The 21,455-nt window shown below is 38.4% G+C and overlaps 1 protein-coding gene across 13 annotated transcripts in view; it reads right to left on the bottom strand.

Annotated features, from left to right (window-relative positions):
- The window catches only part of Synrg (synergin gamma), a 63,582-nt gene that overhangs the window by 22,634 nt on the left and 19,493 nt on the right, over nt 1-21,455 (bottom strand). For all 13 annotated transcript variants that reach the window (XM_042691355.1, XM_042691372.1, XM_042691382.1 and 10 more), the window contains 7 exons: nt 21,032-21,109; nt 17,932-18,128; nt 17,096-17,344; nt 15,358-15,491; nt 12,031-12,149; nt 11,781-11,843; nt 3,696-4,643 (listed from right to left, as the gene is read on the bottom strand). In XM_042691355.1, the coding sequence (XP_042547289.1) occupies nt 3,696-4,643; nt 11,781-11,843; nt 12,031-12,149; nt 15,358-15,491; nt 17,096-17,344; nt 17,932-18,128; nt 21,032-21,109 (1,788 nt within the window). The remainder of the gene's footprint in view (nt 1-3,695; nt 4,644-11,780; nt 11,844-12,030; nt 12,150-15,357; nt 15,492-17,095; nt 17,345-17,931; nt 18,129-21,031; nt 21,110-21,455) is intronic.

The raw sequence follows: 21,455 nt of genomic DNA, 5'->3' as shown, positions 1-21,455 counted from the left end.
TGAATTTATATGAATTTTTTAAACCAATTTTCTATTGCATTATACTCTGGAACAAACTATTTTTGAATGGCAGGCCCACCTTTATTTAAGAGTTAATTTAAATCCCAACAACTTTTTTCTTTCTCAAGTAGCAAAACTCAGATATGAAAATGACCTCTCAGGAATCTTTCTCAAAGTCTTCATCTTCAGTAGTTTAATTTTGTTTCTTCCTCAAATTCTAAAAGAACAAAGAATTAAAAGCCTCAAGATATAAGAGTAAAACCTTCCATTTATTGAAATACAAAGTTTTTCCCTGAGGTTTTAATTTGGCTTAAATGTCTATCCTAAAAATATGATACCATTTCTAAAGTTTTATACTATTATACTCTAAAATGGAGAGGGTTAAATGAGAATAGAGGAGGTGAACTTGTTCAAAGTATACTATATCCACATATGAAAGAAAATAGCACAAAAGAAATCCCCTTGTTCTATTAATGTATAATAATAAAATACAACGTTTTCTAAATTTGGCTACTTTTCTTTGGTCTTTCTAGAGGTTGTTTCTTAAGATCTCACTATGCAGGTTGGCCTTAAACTTGAGACCCTTCTGCTTATGCCTCCAAATGCTGAGATGGCAGGCCTGTACTACCATAGCTAAATATTTTTTTTTTAAATTACTTCTCAAGGCTGGGAATATGGCTCAAGTACAAGGTCCCGAGTTCAAACTCAGTGCTGTCTGTCATCATCTATAAACCCTGTAGCCCCTCCCCCCTAATTCTGGGGGATCAAATCCAGGATCTTGAATATCTCAGTATGTGTTCCACTATTGAATAACATTCCCAAGTCCTAAAAAGTTTGTTTTACCTTGTTTTTCTTCAGTACTAATGCTTAAGCACAGGGCCTCCCATTTGCTAGGTAGGCACTCTACCATTTGAGCCACAGCTGTAGCCCCTAAAGTACAATCTTAACTTAGTACTCTATTAAAAACCTTACAACAATGGAATTATAAGGCCCAAAGGCTCAGGAGGCAGGACAGGTATTTGAGGAAACAAAAGGGAAAAAACCCATCTAGTTTCAAGAGATACTGTTGCTTTAAACTTTATTCCAGCCAGGTACTCCTTTGGTCTAGCACTGAAAAAGTACAAATTACACACATCCTCACACTTTCAAAATATGCCAAAGAATTATTTATTAACACAGGACTTACAGATCACAAAAGAGAATAGTACAGAGAGCTGGAAAAGGAAGTCATCAGAATAAGCATGCAGATCAGTATTTGCAGAGGGATATACTAAAGCAAATTCAAAAAGGCACATTCACACAGAAAATGTCTAAATTGAAAAAAGACATCAGAAAGTGGCCAAATTAAAAAAAAGGTGCTGATTAAAATACAAAGAGTTTTACTATCAAAGAAGAGCTGCTTTACAGGTAGGTAGCTACAGAAGTCTTGCTGACCTTTTGTGAAAGCCACAAATAAGAGTAAGCTCTTACTGTCAACAAAACCAAATGATCTTAATAACTAAACATAAAGATGTAGCAGTGCCAGAGATTAAATTTAGTTGGGGGAGAAAAGCAGACTCATTGAAATTATAAGCAGCAAGGGCTCAAAAGTTTAAATGCAATAATATGCAGAGAAATCAGGCAATGTTATTGGTAATATCTACCTTCTATACAAAGAATTATAGCAAGAGTTTAAGAGAGACAGTATCCCCTTCAGAGTTAAGTTAGGGTTTCTAAACAGGAAAAGGTCCACAGATACTATCTACTAGGTTTTACTTGCTTCACCAGTCCACTTCTTATTTCTGCAACAAGATGTATATTTAACCCTTAAACTCACAGAGCAAGAGATACTGTGGTAAACAGGAGGAGAACGTAAAACCATATGGTACTGAAGCATTGCCTGCCACTTGCCCTCTCTAATGCACTGATATAGTAGTTCAGCTGAACAACAGCACAGGTCAAGCCCCTTGGTCAGTCATCAAACCCTTTTAACAACCGCTCTAAGGGGATACTGCTCCTTTCCAACAGGAGGGTTACAGATCAACCGGAGGCAACAATCTTGCTTTTAAGAGCATTGTCACTCTGAGAGAGTTGGCTTGAACAGGGCAGGTTTCATTTTGGAATGTTCCAAATGTACATAAAGAACATGAGCACAGATTATTTTAACAGGTCCATCAGAAGAGCTCAGTTAAAAAACCAATCTCCATTCCCCAAATAAAATAGGGGGAAAAGACACTCCAAAACTAGACTAGACCTATTTCATAAAGACATCTAACTTGGCACTGTGAAAGAATATAGATTCATTTTCAGAAAAATAGCTTCTAATGAAAACTTCAGAGTTTAAAAGGCTAGTATACATGTTATGAGATTTTTAAATAAAAATCAAATACTATTGTTCAGAAGATAGAGCACTTTGCGACCAATTGTTATGGCTCTGCAGCTCGCGCACAAGAAGGAAAAAAATCACTGTCTCAAACAACATTAAATAAATAAATAAATAAATAAATAAATAAAATAGTGAAGGGCACAGGAGCTCTTCAGACAGTCCATGGCACTCAGAAAACACCTCAGCAAGTTGCAATATGATACATAACATCTTTGCTAATTTGCTCCTAATTAAACATACAGATTAAGAAAACCTTCAACATACCAATAACTGAAGAATGGACATCATTTTGGTTTCTGACTTACCAATTTAATGTATGCAAAATCTACAGTACTTTACATTTTCTGCCTGGACCTGTAATCTTGGAAGTGTGTTATGTATCCCTCTCAGGTTAAAAAAAAATCATAAACAAAACTCTTCAAATGAATAATACATTTCTAGAATAATACTGTAACACTGAGACCATTTTCATCATTAAAGGCCACAAAATAGGTTTATCTTTCTATATACATATCAAAAAACAAACAAAAACTAGAACACTAGAAATCTAGCTTTTGAGACAGAAAGTTGGATTAGAGAATAAAATGCTACATGTAAATCCACACTGAATTTAAAGAGGGATTCCTAAAAAGATGCTTTCAAACATTTTATCAGAAAGTTAGTGGTTACCCTATTCTAGCATCTACAGATTTATTATAACCTAATACTTGCAATAAGAGTTCACACTCAAAACAGCACCTGGATTCTACTAACAACACAGGCCCCTCTCCTTGCCATGGGACATCTGTAAATAAGTGCTTTCCCTTTCCTCCTCAAGGGATGTAGCAAGCTGCAATACAACTGGTTTGAAGCTTTTACTTCCTTGGCCTTATAAGAGTGGGTTCTTTAAACCAAACTGGCTACTATGTGGGCAGCTAAGAGAAGACAATACCCAAGAGAAGACAATAGGAGAGGGAAACATTGATTTCACTCACCAAAATGAACAAACACTGCTGACACTCATAAGTCCTTATAAAATGTCTGGCAACATGGGAGTTCATTAAGCAGTGGGTTCTTATATGACTCTGACACCAAAAATTAGTATTGGATTTCAAAAATAAAAACATTTTGGTTATCCAATCTAAGTTTCAGAGTAGTCACAGTGTCCATATGCCCAAGTACCCATAGATTCAAATTTAACACTGCTTCAAGGAGACTGGAAACAGTGAGGTTAATTATTAGAAATTCATAAAGGTAAAGGACCAGCTCACCAGTCTTTTGTAAATCAACATGCACAGACATGTTTGAAATCTCCATCACCATTACCAGAGCAATCTCACCAATTCCTCACCTGCAGCAGGAGGGTGCTGGCCACTAACTGTTGGCAAATCCAAAGAGCTATCAGACATGACATGTTTAAGATCTCCTCCCACATCAGCCAATTTCATGTCAAACTGAACAGAAAGTGCATCTTCAGAGTCCTCCTTGCCGACACTGCTGCCACCAATGGAAGGGAGATCCAGGGACTTCACCGAAGCAGAGTCTTCTTTGGTGTGTCTGAAAGCCACTGCTTTCTCTCCCAGGGATTTGTCGGAGTTCATGGATGAAAATTTACTGGAGTGGAAGTCAGCAAAATCATCTTCACTTTTTCCAGAAGGAGTGTTATCTTTCAACTCTTCTACACCTAGTCCAGCTCCTTCAAGGGAAAGTTGCTTGAATACATCATACTTGGTAGATGCTGCAGTTGAGTTCTGTGCACTCTTTGCTGTGCTGCCTGAGTTGCTGGTGAGAGGCACAGGACTAGTTTCGTCCCTAACGACATCATATTTGTCATCTGCCTTTTGCTCAGATGAAATGGCGTTATTACTGAAAGCCATAAAATCTGCAAAGTCATCCTGTTCCCCAACAGATGCTGGACTCGAATATTCCCCAAAAAGGTTGAATTCTCCAAAATCATCAGCCAAATTAGAAGTTTTAGTGGATACCAGTGTTGTTGTAGTTGTGGCAGAAACCACTGGCTGAGGTCGTGCAGAAGCTAATTTGGATGTGCTAAATGCAGCCGAAAAAGGCAATGCTTTCTCACTGCTACAATTAACAGAGGAAAACATATCCAGGTCTGCAAGGTTCAGAGGACTTTTCACTTGCGTTTGTTGTTTCAGTTGTGTAGTTCCTGAGGGGAAAGATGCTGGAAAAGTTGTGTCTTTTGTCGGCGGCTCTAGTGGTGAAATACTATCGGCTGTCTTAAAATCTGTGAAGCCATCATCGATTCCTGTAGACCTGAATTCTGCAAAGCTGTCTCCTGAAGGATAAAAACATAGCCAAATAAGAAGGTTAAAACTGAAAACTATATAATGCACAGCACATTAACAGGAGTGTAACTGAACAGGCTTCATTGGCTTGACAGAGTCAATTTAAGTCCTATGGAACACATGTGAATCCACACTGACAGTGACATGGAAAAAGTCACTGTTCTGGAGACTTTCATCCTCTGGCCAGACAGTCAACCATACAATAAAATAGAAATAAGTACTACAGGTTCCTGACATGCATTGAAAAGAGTAACCATTCAAAGATTAAAGCATGTTACATGGAGGGTGTCGGGGAAGAGGAGGGAGAGTGACAGGATGAGTCTGTTCAAGGGGACATGGTATGTACATCTGGAAATGTCAAAATGAAACCCCCTTGCACAATGAATTGATGCTAATAAAATATGAGGGAGAAAAAGTGTGTGTGTGCGTGGGGGGGTGTTGCCAGTCTTGGGGTTTGAACTCAGGGCCTGGGCACTGTCCCTGCGCTTCTTTTGCTCAAGGCTAGCACTCTACCACTTGAGCCACAGCACCACTTCTGTCTTTTTCTGTTTATGTGGTATTAAGGAAGCAAACTTCATGCATGCTAGGCAAGCACTCTACCACTAAACGACATTCCCAGCCAAACTTTTTTTTGGTGATGGTGGGCTTGAACTCTGGGCCTGGGCCCTCTCCTTGAGCTCTTTAGCTCAAGGCAAGAGCTCTACCACTTGAGCCACAGCACCATTTCCAGTTTTCTGGTAGTTAGGTGGAGATAAGTCTCAGAAGCTGGGCGCCAGTGGCTCATGCCTGTAATCCTAGCTACGAAGGAGGCTGAGATCTGAGGATGGTGGTTGAAAGCCAGCCAAGGCAAGAAAGTCCATGAGACTCTTATCTCCAATAAACCACTCAGAAAACTGGAAGTGATGCAGTGGCTCAAGTGATAAAGCACTAGCCTTGAGCTGAAGAGTTGAGAGACAGTGTTCAGGCCCAGCGTTCAAGCCCATGGTCCTCAAAACAAGACAAAACAAAACAACTGTGATCCTCAGATTTCAGCCTCCTTAGTAGCTAGATTACAGGTGTGAGCCATTAGTGCCTGGCCAAACATTAAATTTTTAATCAGCAGTACCAATGAAGTATTACAAGAAGTCCTGCACCTAATATTCAGCATATATAGTACATTTTGATTAACTAAGCACTTTAAGAACTATACTAGGCATGGTAGTATATACTTGTAATCACAGGAGCTTTGAAGCTGAATCATGAAGACCATGAATTCGAGACCAGCCTGGTTTACATAGCAAGACCCTGTCTTAAAAAAAAAAAATCAGAAATGAGGGCTGTTACTCAGTAATATACTCAAGACACCAAATATACAAGGCCCTCTGTTCCATGCCCAGTACCTAAGTAAATAAATAATCTATGTGTTCTTTCTTAAGTATATGGAGGCATTAACTTAAAAGAAATTATGTTTTCACCAGACAGGGTCTATGTAGCCTTAGGCTGCTTTTGAATTCAGCCTTCTGAGTGCTGGGATTATATATGCATCTGCCACCATGCCTCACAAGGTGAAAGTTTGAGAAAAGGCAGTTACTTAGTGGTAAAACATTCTACATAGGGCACAACTTAAAACAAGTCCTCTCCATACTGTCTAACAAACTGAAACTCATCCCTCAAAAAATATGAGTATGTGGGCCTTTCTCAAAATCAGCTGCCTTCCTGTCCTAATGAGCACTATTTCTTAAAAATCTGTTTAATTACTGAATAGTACTCCTTACAGATATGGTATTAGGATGCAGATGATTTTGGTTTTCTAAGTGCCTGACGGTCTAACCTTAAAAGATTAGAAAACCAAGGTAGTGAAAACCAGAGGTAAGTCAAATATAAATACAGTTACTTATTCTAGTTAATATCACTTGTTATTTAAAAACATAACTACTATATTGGCACTAGTAGCTCATGCCTAAAATCCTAGCTACTCAAAAGACTCAGATCTAATGATAAAAGTTCAGAGGCAGCTCAGGCAGAAAAGTCTGAGAGACTCCATTTCTAACATAATCAGTAAAAGAAAAGCTGGACTGAAGATGTGGTTCAAGTGGTAGAGCACCAAGAAGCAAAATAAGCTGAGAGTACAAAGCTCTGAGTTCACACTCTGGTACTATCATAAAACTAACTAACCAAAATAAGAAATGACTGCTATTTCTGGAGATTTATAAATTAAAATACAAACTTTAACTTCCTCACCCATTTTTAAGATTCTATTTTCCCCTAAAATTAGATAAACATATGAATCTAAAATTATATATAGAAACCAAAACTCAAAAATTTTAAATTGACAGCCGGGCGCTGGTGGCTCACGCCTGTAATCCTAGCTACTCAGGAGGCTGAGATCTGAGGATCACGTTTCAAAGCCAGCCCGGGCAGGAGAGACCGTGAGACTCCTATCTCCAATAAACCACCAGAAAACCGGAAGTGGTGCTGTAGCTCAAGTGGTAGAGCGCTCGCCTTGAGCTGAAGAGCTGAGGGACAGCGCCCAGGCCCAGAGTTCAAGTCCCACGACCGACAAAAAAAAAAAAATTTTAAATTGACATATAATTTAGGCTTAAAAAGTTGAGCTTGCAACACAGTTTATACTTTAACATATTGGGTGGAAAAGCATTAGAAATGCTTTTTATCCTAATTAAGATCAGGATTTTATCTCCTAATTTAATATTGAACCCATCTGCTAGTAAAATTCATCAACACAAATCCATCTAATACTATTAAAGAAATTTATAAGAAAAACAACATTCAGATTTCCTGTAATTGATGTTTTCAAGATATACTACTAATAAAATTGCAGTCAATTTCACAAAATGACAAGAGATACAAATGTAAAATGTGTAAAAGCAATGCTAAAATTTTAGACAAGTATATCATGAATTGTATTTGTTTCTTCTGTAAGCCAATTTATCAAAGTCTTTTTTTTTTTGGCCAGTCCTGGAGCTTGAACTCAGGGCGTGGGCACTGTCCCTGAGCTTCTTTGTATTCAAGGCTAGTGCTCTACCACTTGAGTCACAGTGCCACTTCTGGCTTTTTCTGAGTAGTTTATTGGAGATAAGAGTCTCATGGACTTTCCTGCCGAGGTTGGCTTCAAACCATAATCTTCAGATCTCAGCTAGCCGAGTAGCTAGGATTACAGGTATGAGCCATCAGCACTCAGCTCAGCCTAAACTTTTGATGCATTGCTTTGAAATATCTGTGAAATTGACAAATTTTGCTTTATTTTTAAAAAGGAACTCATCACAGCAAACTAAACTTACTGATAAATTATAAAGTGTTCCATCAGAAACGTAAACTGGGTGAAAGAGTTGGCAGAAAATAAAATGGGTGGGTTTATGACTTCAAAAACAAAGGGAATATTTTGGCAAATAAGTTAAATTCAGTCATTGGAAGTTTGCATATCAGAAGGCATATTGAACATTTTACTTCATAGGTTAACATGTAAATTCTTATATTTCTTTCTTGATTTGTCACTCCCCCCCGCCCCCCCCCTCCCCTGGTTATGGGGCTTGAACTCAGGGCCTGGGCACTGTCCCTCAGCCTCTTTATGCTCAAGATTAGTGCTCTACCGTATGAGCCACAGCACCACTTTCGGGTTTGAGTGATTAATTGGAGATAAGAGTCTCAAGTCTGCCCAAGCTGCCTTCAAACAGTGATCCTCAAATCTCAGTCTCGTGAGGAGCTAGGATTATAGGAGTGAGCCTCAGGTACCTGGCTCTGTCACTTCTTTAGCCCTACAAACAACAAAAAGATCTCGAATACTTTTTTTTTTAATTAAAGCTTCAATAAGAAGTGACCCTTCTTCCTATTTTCCATTCTTACTATGTAGCCCAGGCTACATCGAATTCATGTTCCTCCTGCTTCATCTTCAAGCCACTTCAGTGCTAGGTTTACAGGTATACTTCACCAAGTATGGCTTATGTCAATGGATTTTTAAGATACACTGTAGTTATAAAAAATACAGCATATTATTTAGGAGAATAAAACATTTTCCCTTAAAATGAACAAGTGAGTAACTCGTCTTAAAAGGCTTTGGGGGGGGAAAGGGGGGGAGAAGAAGGTTTGGGATTGGGGGGGAGGGGGGAGGCTGGGAAGGGAGGTGAAGGGTAAACAAAGGAGGAGGCTGCAATGCTTGGTAAGAAATGTACGCATTATCCTGCCCATGTAATTGTAACCCCTCTGTACAGTATGTTCACAAATAAAATTAAAAAAAAAAAAGGCTTTAGGGGGCTGGGAAGGTGGGCTCAGTGGTAGAGCACTTGCCTTGCATGCCTGAGGCCCTGGGTTCGATTCCTCAGCACCACATAAGCAAAAAGAAAAAAACCGGAAGTGGTGCTGTGGCTCAAGTGGTAGAGCGCTAGCCTTGAGCTGAAGAGCTGAGGGACAGTGCCCAGGCCCAGAGTTCAGGCCCCACAACTGGACCCCCCCCAAAAAAAGGCTTTAGGATTAAAGTCAGAAAGGAATGAAAGTAAGCAAACAAAAAGGGCAAAAAACCAAGACTTCATTCAGGACTGAAAGCAGAAGAACTAAGGCACTGCTTATATTCTGTTCTTTATTGTCCTTTATAGGAGTAATATATAGCATGATCATTAATACTGTATCACACAAAGAACCTCAATATTAAACCAGGCTCTTGCCAGGTGCAGTGGCTGATGCCTGTAATATCAGCTACTCATGAGCTAGAGATTGGAAGATCAAGGTTAGCCTGAGAAAAAAATTTCAAAAGATTTTATATAGCTGACCACCAGAGGTCCATGACTATATATAATCCTAGGTACTTAGGAGGCTAAAATCTGGTGGATCTTAGTTAGAGGCCAGTCTGGGAAGAAAAGTTCACCAGACTCCATCTCTAAAATTACCAGCAAGAAAATAGAGCTGGAGGCATGGTTCAAGTAGCAGAGTACTGGCTTAGCAAGTATGAGCAACCTAGAATTGTAGTACTGCAAGAAAGAAAAGAAAGAAAAAGAGACAGAGACACAGACAGAGAGAGACAGAGTAAGAGAAAGAAAAAGAACGGAAGAGAAAAAGAAAAGAAAGAAAAAGAAAGGGGGAGAGAGAGAGGGAGGGAGGAAGGAAGGAGGCAACCAATAATTGAGTGTAATGGTATGTACTTGTCATCTCAGCTACTCGGGGAAGGAGAAGGATGGTGGTCCAGGCCAGCCCAGGCATAAATGTGAGACCCTATCCTAAAATCATATAAAGTAAAAAGGAGTAGGAGTATGGCTCAAGTGGTAGAGATCATGCCTAAAAAGCAAAAGACTCTGAGTTCAATTTCTCAACATTACCAAAAAGCAAAAACAAAAATCCTGGTTTGCTGGTTGTTGGTGGCTCACACCTGTAATCCTCAATACTCAGGAGGCTGAGATCTGAGAAGTGTGGTTCAAAGGCAGCGGGAGCAGGAAAGTTCATGGGAGTCTTATCTCCAATTTACCACCAGAAAACTGGAAGTGATGCTGTGGCTCAAAGTGGTAAAGTACTAGCCTTGAGCAAAAGAGCTCAGGGACAGCACCCAGGCCCTGAGTTCAAGGCCCCTTCCCCCCCCCAAAAAAATGTACTCTGGCTTTTTATTCCAAACATGCCATAACCCTAAATACTCAGTAATTTGACGAATGGAGGATTCTAATTTAAAGTCAGCCTGGGAAGAAAAGTAAAGAGACTGTATCTCTATTTAACCAGCAAAAAAGCTGGGCTGGAAGTATGGCTCAAGTAGAGAGCATCACTTGAGCAAGCAAGTTCAGCAAATGGGAGTTCAAACTTAGGTAATGAAAAATTCCTCTAATGGTTCAAGTTTGTATTCCTAAGAGGGGCACTGGGTAAGAACAGCTGTTATGTCCTAAAAACTTATATGAAGCCCAAGAAGTATCTATGGAATGTAAGAAAAGTAAGGAATTGAATATTGTAGTTTTCCCTTTTTTAGAGCTACTTAAGCAATATGGTATCATCATCTCCTGCACCCCAAATAGGAGAGTAGTACTGTTTTCAGGAGGAAAGCCAGCCTGGGCAGATAAATCCAAGACACTCTTAACTCCAGTGAACCAGCAAAAAGCTGGATATAAAGGTGTGGCTCAAAGGGTAGAGCACTAGCTTTGATTGGGGGAAAAAGGTTAAGATATCACACAAGGGCCTGAGTTCAAGCCCAAGTATCAGCAAAATAAATATATAAATAAATTTCATTGAATTCAGGGCCTATTGCTTGTTAGGCAAGCATTCTACTGCTTGAGCCATACTCCCAGTCACAAAGCATTTTTAATCATTATATTCTAGCATGTCTTTTAAATGATGAACAAGAAACCAAAAATAAAAAACAAAATGGGACTGGAGATATGGTTAACATAGTAGAGTGCTTGCCTGCCAAGTGCAAAGCCTTGAGTTCAAACCTCAGTAACACCAAGTATTATTATTTTTTTATTATTATTACTACTACTATTAGTAGTAATGCTGCCAGATGCCACAGGAGTAACAGAAATTTTTTTTAGCTTTAAAAAGACAGGCTTTTAATAACTGCTCTTTATCACCAGGTTAAGTCATTCAGTTATGAAGTAATTAGAAATTACAGAAAATTTTTTTAAGATGTGTCTTTTCTACAGTCCATAGTTTAGTTCACTGATTTATTGTCAGTGGTTCTTACTGAGCATTACCATAAACAGTGTCAGTCATAGCTGTCCACCAATACAAGATTCTAAGTTGGACTATGGATTTCCAGTAAAAGGACATGTACTATCTTCTGAGGAGACTGCACTGATTTGAGATTTGTCCTAAATTTGAGGACATGATTTCTAGTAACTGAGCTACATATGCCTACTATTACAATAGTTAGTGTTTATTAAACATAATAGAAGCCAATTAGGGTTTTCTGATTTAAAGTATTTGCAGTTTAAATGTCTATTAAAAATATCATCATTATTTTACCTATTCAGTTTATCTTTCCTCTAAACAAAACATACATATAATAAGTAATGCTCAGAAGTGTCTTTGAATGAACTGTCATCAATTCCCTTTAGGACTCAGATATAATTCAGTAGTAGAAAGCTGGCTTGCTATGTACAAGGCTTGGGTACCATCCTGAGCACCCTCAATTAAAAAAAAAAATAAAAGAATAAAAAACTTACCTACAGATTTACTCTCTGTTGTCTGTTCAAGTTCTCTGAAAGCACTATACTTATCACCAGGTTCTATGATGGAAAGACAGAAGCTCAATTATGGTTAGGAACCTTGTAAGTTCTCAAGGAAGAAAAGGAGATGGGTTAAACAAACATATACCATACATCATATGTATAGTACTTCATCCACTTAATATAAAAGGTCATCACTTAAAGATAATACAATTCAATATTACATGAATTTAACAAACATTTTTACCTCCAAATGGAACAGTATTTTCAGAGGATTTTTCAGCTGCAATTCCTTTAAATACAGCATATTTATCTACTGAAGTCACTGCTTTTGTTCCAGGAAGTGGCATCAACAAAGATGAGGTACTAAGCAAAAAAAAGAAACACATCTTAATGACCAGAACATCAAGTCATTCCATCAATTGTCATCAAACAGTATCTTAGAATATGGCAGAGCCAGGAGCCAGTGGCTGGCTCATGCCTGTAATCCTAGCTACTCAGAAGGCTGAGATCTGAGGATCACAGTTCAAAGCCAGCCTGAGCAGGAAAGTCCATGAAGTTCTTATCTCCAACAAACTACTCAGAAAAAGCCAGAAGTGGCACTGTGGCTCAAGTGGTAGAGAACTGGCCTTGAGCTGAAGAGCTCAGGGCCAGAGCCCAGGCCCAGAGTTCAAGATCCACAGCCAAAAAAAAAAAAAATGCAAACAGGTATTAAGCTAAAACCGTAGAACTTAGAAACTATATGCACATTCCTCAGATGACTATAAGTAATATTTTTACTTGAAAAATTGGGGCAACAAACAAGCAATTTACTTTTTCAAGTAACTTAAGAGGGGTCAGATGGGTCCTTACCTCAGCATCTCTTTAAGCCATAATAATGACTTAAATGACATTGGAAATAAATTACTAAAGAGTAGAGACCTCCTGTAATTTTTTTTTGGGGGTCGGTTGTGGGGCTTGAACTCTGGGCTTGGGCGCTGTCCCTGCGCTCTTCAGCTCAAGGTGAGCACTCTACCGCCTGAGCCACAGTACCACTTCTGGTTTTCTAGTGGTTTATTGGAGATAAGAGTCTCACGGACTTTCCTGCCCAGGCTGGCTTTGAACCGTGATCCTCAGAGCTCAGCCTCCTGGTAGCTAGGATTACAGGCGTGAGCCACTGGCACCTCCTGCAGTTTTAACTTAAGGTTTGTAAACTATAAAAGTGCACAACTGTAAAAATGTACACCTAGCTGGGCACCAGAAGCTTATACCTATAATCCTAACTACTCAGGAGGTTGAAATCTAAGGATTGCAGTTCAAAACCAGCCCAAGCAGAAAAGTTTGGGAGACTTTTATCTCCAATTACACACCAGAAAGACAAAAGTGGAGCTGTGCTTAAGTGGCCAAACACTAGCATTGAGTACAAAAGCTCAGGAACAGTCCCCAGGCTCTGAGTTTAAGAACAAAACCAAAAAAATACAAAACAAGGTAGGCACTGATGGCTCATGTCTGTAAGTCTAGCTACTCAGGAGGCTGAGATCTGAGTATTGTGGTTTGAAAGTAGAAAGTAGCTCAAGTGGTAGCACGTTAACCTTGAGCATAAAGAGGCTCAGGGACAGTGCCAGGTCCCTGAGTTCAAGCCCCAGACTGGTAAAATAAATAAATAAAAATAAAAAATAACAATATACACATATAGATATACCAATTCCTTAAAATAAATTACATTAACCTTATCATCAAATATTTCCTAAATGGGCTCAGAGTACATACAGATGTAATAGCTAACAATCTATTTATGAAATGCTGTCCAAGCCAATATGTAAGTTTTTAAAAAAATTATATTACATTGCTTTCTAGCCGCTTATACATGGAATAAGAAATAGAATTAATGCAATTTGCATTTTTTACAAAGATCACATCAGTGGTTCCAAAATATCTTATAGCACAACAATAATCACTTCAAAAATAGATAGACATGGGCTGGGAAGGTGGCTCAGTGGTAGAGCGCTTGCCTTGCATGCCTGAGGCCCTGGGTTCGATTCCTCAGTACCACATAAAAAAAAAAGCCGGAAGTGGCACTGTGGCTCAAGGGGTAGAGCGCTAGCCTTGAGCTGAAGAGCTGAGGGACAGCTCCCAGGCCCAGAGTTCAGGCCCCACGACTGGACCCAAAAAAAAAAAATTAGATAGACATTTTTGTCTGTGGTTAAAGTATCCATTCATTACTGCATGGAAAATAGTATAATGAGCAGTATCTGTGTAGGTAATTCTTGGAAGTCTTAAACACATCCTAGAAAAGCACTACTTTTTTCTCTTATCACACCCAGGCAGCTACTACTTGAAGAACCACCTTTACATATGATTACATCCTACCATCAGTTTGTGTTATTCAATACCCACCCCCCCACACGTGTGTTATAGAAATGGATGTCTATTGTGTTCTTTACCCAAGAGCAAAAATCTTTCCACAGTCATTTAAATCTTCTTATCAGTGCCTTACAAGCAATGTAAAAAACTAGGCTGTCATACATGCATGCTAATGGGGCCCACAGTGCTTTAGGACTTAGTGTCATCCAATATTAAAATTATTCATCACCACTAAGCAGCTGCTCCATGCTTGATCTTGACAAATGCAATAGGTTGCCATATTTTTAAGGTTCCACAAGTAATTAAACTCTGCTCACTGTACATCATGTTACATTGGAAAAAGATAGTATTTAAAGAAAAAACCCACAAAGATGAATGTTCTATTTTTCATGATCATCCAATTTTAGCTATGGTCTTTTTAAAGCTTGATGGCAAAAAAAAAAAAGAACCCAAACTACTATATGTGCCCTTTTTTTTTTTTGGTCGGTCATGGGGTTTGAACTTTGGGCCTAGGTACTGTCCATCAGCTCTTCAGCTCAAGGAGAGCACTCCACTACTTGAGCCACAGCGCCACTTCCAGTTTTCTGGTGGTTTATTGGAGATAATGAGTCTCATAGACTATCCTGCCCAGGCTGGCTTTGAACAATGATCCTTACATCTCAGCCTCCTATGTAGCTAGGATTACAGACGTGAGCCACTGGCGTCTGATTAAATTTTAAAATGATGGGAGTTAAAATTTCAGATGGACAAAAAAAGCAGGGAAACTAAAAAGTAAAAGCATGCACTGGGAACAGTAGGTCATGCTTGCCATCCCAGCTCTAGAGAAGGTGATCTGGAGGATTATTGTTTGAAACCAGTTCAGGCAAAAAGCAAGCAAAACCCCCATGTCAACCAATGAGCCAGGCATAATGGCTCTTGCCTGTGGTTTCAGTTATGTCACAGGCTGTAGGCAGGAGGATTATAGTCCAGGCTAGCCCAAGTAAATATGTGAGACTCAATCTGAAAACAGCCTAAAACAAAAAAAAGGCTGAAGATATGACTCAAGCGGCAGAGCACTGGAGTAGCAACTGTAAGGCCAAAAACCAAAACACAAAACAAGAAAAAAAAAGTAAAAGTATGAGGGAATAACCAAGGAATATAGAGTTACTTATTTCTTACTCTTGCTGTTTCTTTAAGATACTTCTTTCTCAATGATTAAATGCCATGTTAAAAATGTTCAACTCTCTTCTACCTGTTTCCATGCTGAGAATGACTTGTTTTTGAAGAAGCAGGCATCTCTTGAAAATCAGTGAATGAATCATCCAGGGATCCTGATTTAGAAGCATCTTGAAAATCTTGAAAGTCATCTTCTTCCGGTTTTCCCACCTAGATTTAGAGGCCATTTAAACAGAAAGCACAAACTTGATCTGATCAAATCTACAACTGTCAACCGCAAAGACTACCACATAAATTTCTCAATTTGGTTACAATTATGTAATTTTAGAACACTTTTTTTGTTGTTTGCAATGCCAGGGCTCAATCCCAAAGTGCTCCATCACTGAGCTACATCCTCAGCCCAGAAATTTTCTTTTCAACCTAACACTCAAATGTTTTGCATTTTCAAATATTCTCTAGCACAAATAGTAAAAAAAATTAGTTTAAGCAGCTAATCAACATATTTTAAAACATTCAATCACATTTACTGAGTTACTGAGAGTTTGCCATCTATAAGTAACAGTTGATGTATATTTAAAAATTATAAAAGTAACACAAGCTCCTTATAAGCCATTTCATATAAGTAAATACCAAGTCCATGATCTATTCTGTTCATTTGTTTTATATAACAAGTTTACAGGGCTGGGAAGGTGACTCAGTGGTAGAGTGCTTGCCTCACATGCATGAGGCCCTGGGGTCAATTCCTTAGCACCACATAAAAAGAAAAAGCTGGAAGTGGTGTTGTGGCTCAAGTGGTAGAGTGCTAGCCTTGAGCTGAAGAGCCCAGGCCTAGAATTCAAACCTGATGACTGACAACAAACAAACAAACAACAAAAACCCAAGCTTACATTACTCAGTTCTTTAAAAAAAATTGTAATTATAAACCCTAGTGTGATGAGGAAAGAAGATCATGAGTTTGAGGCCATCCTAGGCTATTTAGCAAAACTCTGTCTCTCCTTTTATGTTGGGCACTAGTGGCTCAGGTCATTAATCCAAGCTACTCAGGAGGCTGAGACAGGGAGAATCTCAATTTGAAACCAGCCTGGACAGAAAGGTCTCCATCTCTAATTAATCAGCAAAATGCCAGACTGGAGTTATAGCACAAATAGTAGAGCACCATCTCTGAGCAAGAAAGTCAAGTGAGAGTACAGTCCCTGAGTTCAAACCCCTGTAATGAGGGGAGAACTGTGCATACACACAAAAAGCAAAACCAAAAAAAAATTATTAACATTTAACTTAATTTTATTAAGCTTGAAGTTTAAAATATATATTCTATAAAGAACTATAAACCTTCACCCCAAACTCAAATATTTAATGCTTAAGAAATATCTTCATGTTTAAGTGATGAAAAACTAAATTTTGGGGCTGGGAAGGTGGCTCAGTGGTAGAGCACTTGCCTTGCATGCCTGAAGCCCTGGGTTCGATTCCTCAGCACCACATAAGAAAAAAGCCGGAAGTGGCGCTGTGGCTCAAGTGGTAGAGTGCTAGCCTTGAGCTGAAGAGCTGAGGGATAGCGCCCAGGCCCAGAGTTCAGGCCCCACGACCGGACCAAAAAATTTTACACTGTATTTTAATACTGATTAAGTTTTTATTTTTTATTTTCTACAGTTCTGGAAATAGAACCCAGAGCCTTGTGCATGAGCTATACTCTCAGCCCCAATGCTTAATTTAAGTTGAAGTCTCCATTATAATCTAGCAGAGTGAATCCTTGGAAGAAAAATTGTCCTGATGTATCCTTGGGGATTATTTAGAATACACCCGGCCTCTCTCTTTACCTGATTTGCTGGGTACGTTGGCATGAAGCCACTGGAAGCCGGTGCTGCAGCTCCACTCACTGGTCCAACAAGGTTAATGCCCATGACTGGCTGTCCAAGGTTAAGGGGCACAGAGCCTGCAGGAGCTGAAGGTATCACAGGAGGCTGACTCACTGGAGTAGGCAGAGGCATAGAAAAGCCACTCAGAGTTGGAATAGGGGCTGCTGGGAACTGATTTAAAGCATCAGGACTCATGGCAGGAACACCTCTCTATTATTGACAGGAAGAAAATGGAAACATTTTAGAAGATTGAAAAACACAGACAAAAATCTCATAGAGAGAGACCCAAACATTAAATCTGTAGCTTTCCTATTGTGTACACTCTAAATCTTTTACTGACTCCCAAATTCATGAATCTTATAGAGGAAAAAAGTAACAAGGCAAACATAATACACAGCAAAGAAATGGCCAACACACATAAATTCTGATCTATCTGTCAAACTAATTCATTATAATCAAATGATTTAGATTTGCTCTGAAAGAAAATTTACTATCAGACTGTGAATACTTTAAGGGATGGTGAAGAATGATTGAAAGGACACAGAGCAATTAGCTTTCAAGTTAAAGAGGAACATACCAAGGTTGGAGATAACATATACTAAAAAGTCTTTAAACAAAAGGATAATGTATTAGTATGTGTATTACAAAAATGCTTATTTCTGAAATACCATATCTTAAAAATGATCACAAAATTTTAATGTACAAAGAATTTTATGTGGTTGAAGTCAAATAAAAGTCATATTCTTTCAATTTATATGAAAAGTCATTTGGTGTAACTAAAGGTTTTTTTTTTTTACCTGTGTTACTGCTATCATGGCAAGAACAGTATAAAGTTCTTCTTTAGTAAGTTTGCCAGGTGTAGTTCGATTAGCTAAGGCCCATATCTGTCCAAGTGTTTCCCTGGGAAGTCCAGATGACATCAGAATGGGATAAAGTTTAGCAGTATCTATTCCAGTTGGAGTCATTGTGGTTTCAAAAATTTTCTTATAGGCATCTATTAAAAGAAAGACCAGATTATAAATGTAAATACATGTCCTGTGGTTTTTATTGTCATTGTTGATATACAAGAATAATCTTGGGTTGGGAAAGTGGCTCAGTGGTAGAGTGCTTGCCTTGCATGCATGAGGCCCTGGGTTCAATTCCTCAGCACCACATAAGCAGAAAAAGCCGGAAGTGGCCCTGTGGCTCAAGTGGTAGAGCACTAGCTTTGAGCTGAAGAGCTGAGGGACAGTACCCAGGCCCAGAGTTCAGGCTCCACGACTGGCAAAAAAAAAAAAAGAAAAATCTCAAATCAAACTAGTTTCATAGAACTGAAGCCACAACAGAGTATAAAATGTCATGGAGATTCAAGTGGAAATAATCCAGCAGACAATTAGAAGTCTGGAACCCATAACAGAGGTAAGAGCTTGATTCTAGAGAGGAAGATTTGGGGTTGAAGGTATGATAACATCTTAGAATTCAGGAGACATTATAACAATACTTTGTGTTTTATCTATTTTCTGGATACAAACAGTAATAGAAATAATAAGATGGGAGTGGAATAAGCAGAGGCTTGGACTTTATAAAGTTGTAAGAGCTTGAAAATTGCCATGGGCAACAAGTACTATACCAAGCAACTTTCTCCTGGCCCAATGAATAAAAAAGAGGCCGAGAGGGAAAATACCAAAGGAGGTGCTCCAGAACACAGGCTGCAAGGAAAGGCCTGCATGTAGTTGCTATAAGGAAGTTTAGTGTTTGCAAAAGGAGACAGTGATTTTTTTCCACAGTAGCTTGGTTCAAATGGACAAAGTTGGAAAAGCTGTTAGAGATAAAGTTACCAACAAAAAATTAAGAATGCTGGATAAACTTGTGCTGGTGCTTTAGAACTTACAATATTGAGCATGTTCTGCACCAGGGCTATTGTCTAATTTTAATCTACAAACATACCTGCTACCCAGAAGCAAGTATGAATTTAATCCATATTGGCTGTTGACCCCTTCTGAGGTTGTAGCATATGCTCTTAAATCAGTTTCAACTTTAAAGTATCTGCTTCATTCCTGAATAAGTAACATATGTACAAACCCCTTGAATTCCAGCAATATTTTAGAAAATACCTATTAAAACACAAGTTGTATTGTCAGGCATTGTCACTAGAGAACACACAACAATATTTGGTGCGTTGCAAGCTTGAAGATAGCTTAAACTTGAAATAGGTGGTCCATTAGTTGTACCTGATGGATGTAAATTTGCTTCCTAGTTCATTTTGTGTCAAGAGCTAAAACTGTTAACCTTTATTGTCAGGTAATAACAAAACAAAGATTTATTTTCATGCTCAAAAAAAGGATTAAGGATGCTAACATTGCATGTACATACTTACTCTCAATAGTTATTTGCTATTTATCTGAAATTCAAATTTCATATATGATTCTTAAATTTGGCAGGCCCAAAGAATTGTTTCAAATGAGAGACCAGGGCTCAAGGAGACAGAAAAAAGTTTAAAACAAGAAACAGAATGGGGAGTTTTAAGAAAACCAACTACTACTATGTACAATTGAAGTCTCATGTATTTTGGGGGAATAATTACCCTTTGTGATTGATTTACAACATGATTAGTTTCTTCTGAAAAGCAGTTCAGCTACAGAATTCATGCATTTAATTGAGTCAAATGTAGAACTTTAGTCTGATCAGTGGAGAAATCTGAAGATCTAATGAGTACTTTCTAGTTTTCAAAGTATTGGCAAAGCAGGGAAAACTAAAAAGGTACAATTTTATTAAGATTAACATATGCTGCTGTAATTGTCATTCTATGTAAATCAATCAAAGCTAGACTATTTCTATCAACTAAGCATTATCACAAAATACATTTTAATTTTTTTGGTTCAGCAATAATAATACACATGAAGAAAAAATGGGCTTCACAAGTACATAAAAAGATGGCACCCAGAATTTTATATATAGTACCAGATTTTATTGACTAGTACAACAGCCTGTAATCCCAGCTACTCAGGTGGTGGAAGATTGAGAAGACTGAGGTTCAAGGCCAAAGGACAAAGTCAGCAAGACCTATCTCAATGAACAAGGTGGACACAGTGGTATTATATCTGTTAACACCAGCTTCACAAGAGACATAGGTAGGAGGATAGAAGTCCAAGAGCAAAAATCTGAGACCCTATCTGAAAAATAACCTAAAACAAAGCAATAGACTACTTGCCTAGCAAATAAATCTAAGGCTCTAAGTTTAAATCCCTGGGCTGAAAAAACATTTCAGCCAGGTGTGGTGGCACATATACGATACCAGTTACTTGGCAGGTGGTGGTAGGAGGATCTCAAGTTTAAAGTCAGGCTGGGCAAAGTTAGCAAGATCCTATGTCAAAACTGAAAATAAAGTTCTAGTGGCATAGTTCAAGTGGTAGACTGCTTGCCTAGTAAGTGTGAGGTCTTGGAATCAGTCCCTAGCAATATAAAATATGATAAAATATTATTGTCCTTTTTATCACAATTGAAACACACACAATATAAAAGATCTTTGTGACCAGCTTTTAATTTTTATTTATTTTCTAGATAAGTTATCACCACACAATCCAGGCTGGCCTTGTATTCATGATTGTCCTACCTTAGCCCCTGGAATGCTGGGATTACAGAAATTCACTATCACATCTAGTTTAAGAAAGCTTTTACAAACAAAAGTATATGATGGTCAACAAAATATTAAAACAAAGCATTTCTCCAGCGTTTATATAGTTCAAAATCATTTTATTTACTCTTTCAGACAAAAAAAAAGTGCGACAATTCCTTCCTTTTGCATATTTTGTGACTGCAACAGTAAATACTTACAATCATAGCTATAGTATTTAAAGCAAAATAGGCAGATGGGAATCCTGGGCAAAACAAAACAAAACAAAAACCACTTTTGTTTACCTGGAACCAAATTCTCGTTGTAAATCCAAGGAGGCATTCTGGGCTGAACTGGATCCTGTGAGGGAAATACTCCCACACCTAGGAGATAACAACATTCAGTGGATATCATGGTCCATGGAGAAGATGGAGGGCTGGGGGTGGATGGTGAGAATCACACAGAGTCAAGCTTTATAATTTATAAAGACGAGCATTGGCTGGAGAGACTAGAGAAAAGTCACCAATACAACACAAGTATTTGGTTTCAAACAACTCTTGTACAGTAAGCACATCCACACGAGTAAATTAAATTGAGCTATCCCAAATCACTGTTCTGAATCATGTGAGGCTTGTACCATTTCATGTACATTACAAAGTGAAGGAAAAATTGTGATAACCAACTTAAAATTCTATATGTAAGAAATTTAATGGCCCAAATTTACTTGTA

This window comes from Dipodomys spectabilis, unplaced genomic scaffold (genome assembly GCF_019054845.1).
Source record: "Dipodomys spectabilis isolate Male_0828 unplaced genomic scaffold, ASM1905484v1 ptg000004l, whole genome shotgun sequence".
Taxonomy (NCBI): domain Eukaryota; kingdom Metazoa; phylum Chordata; class Mammalia; order Rodentia; family Heteromyidae; genus Dipodomys; species Dipodomys spectabilis.
This window is presented reverse-complemented; position numbering and strand designations above follow the sequence as displayed.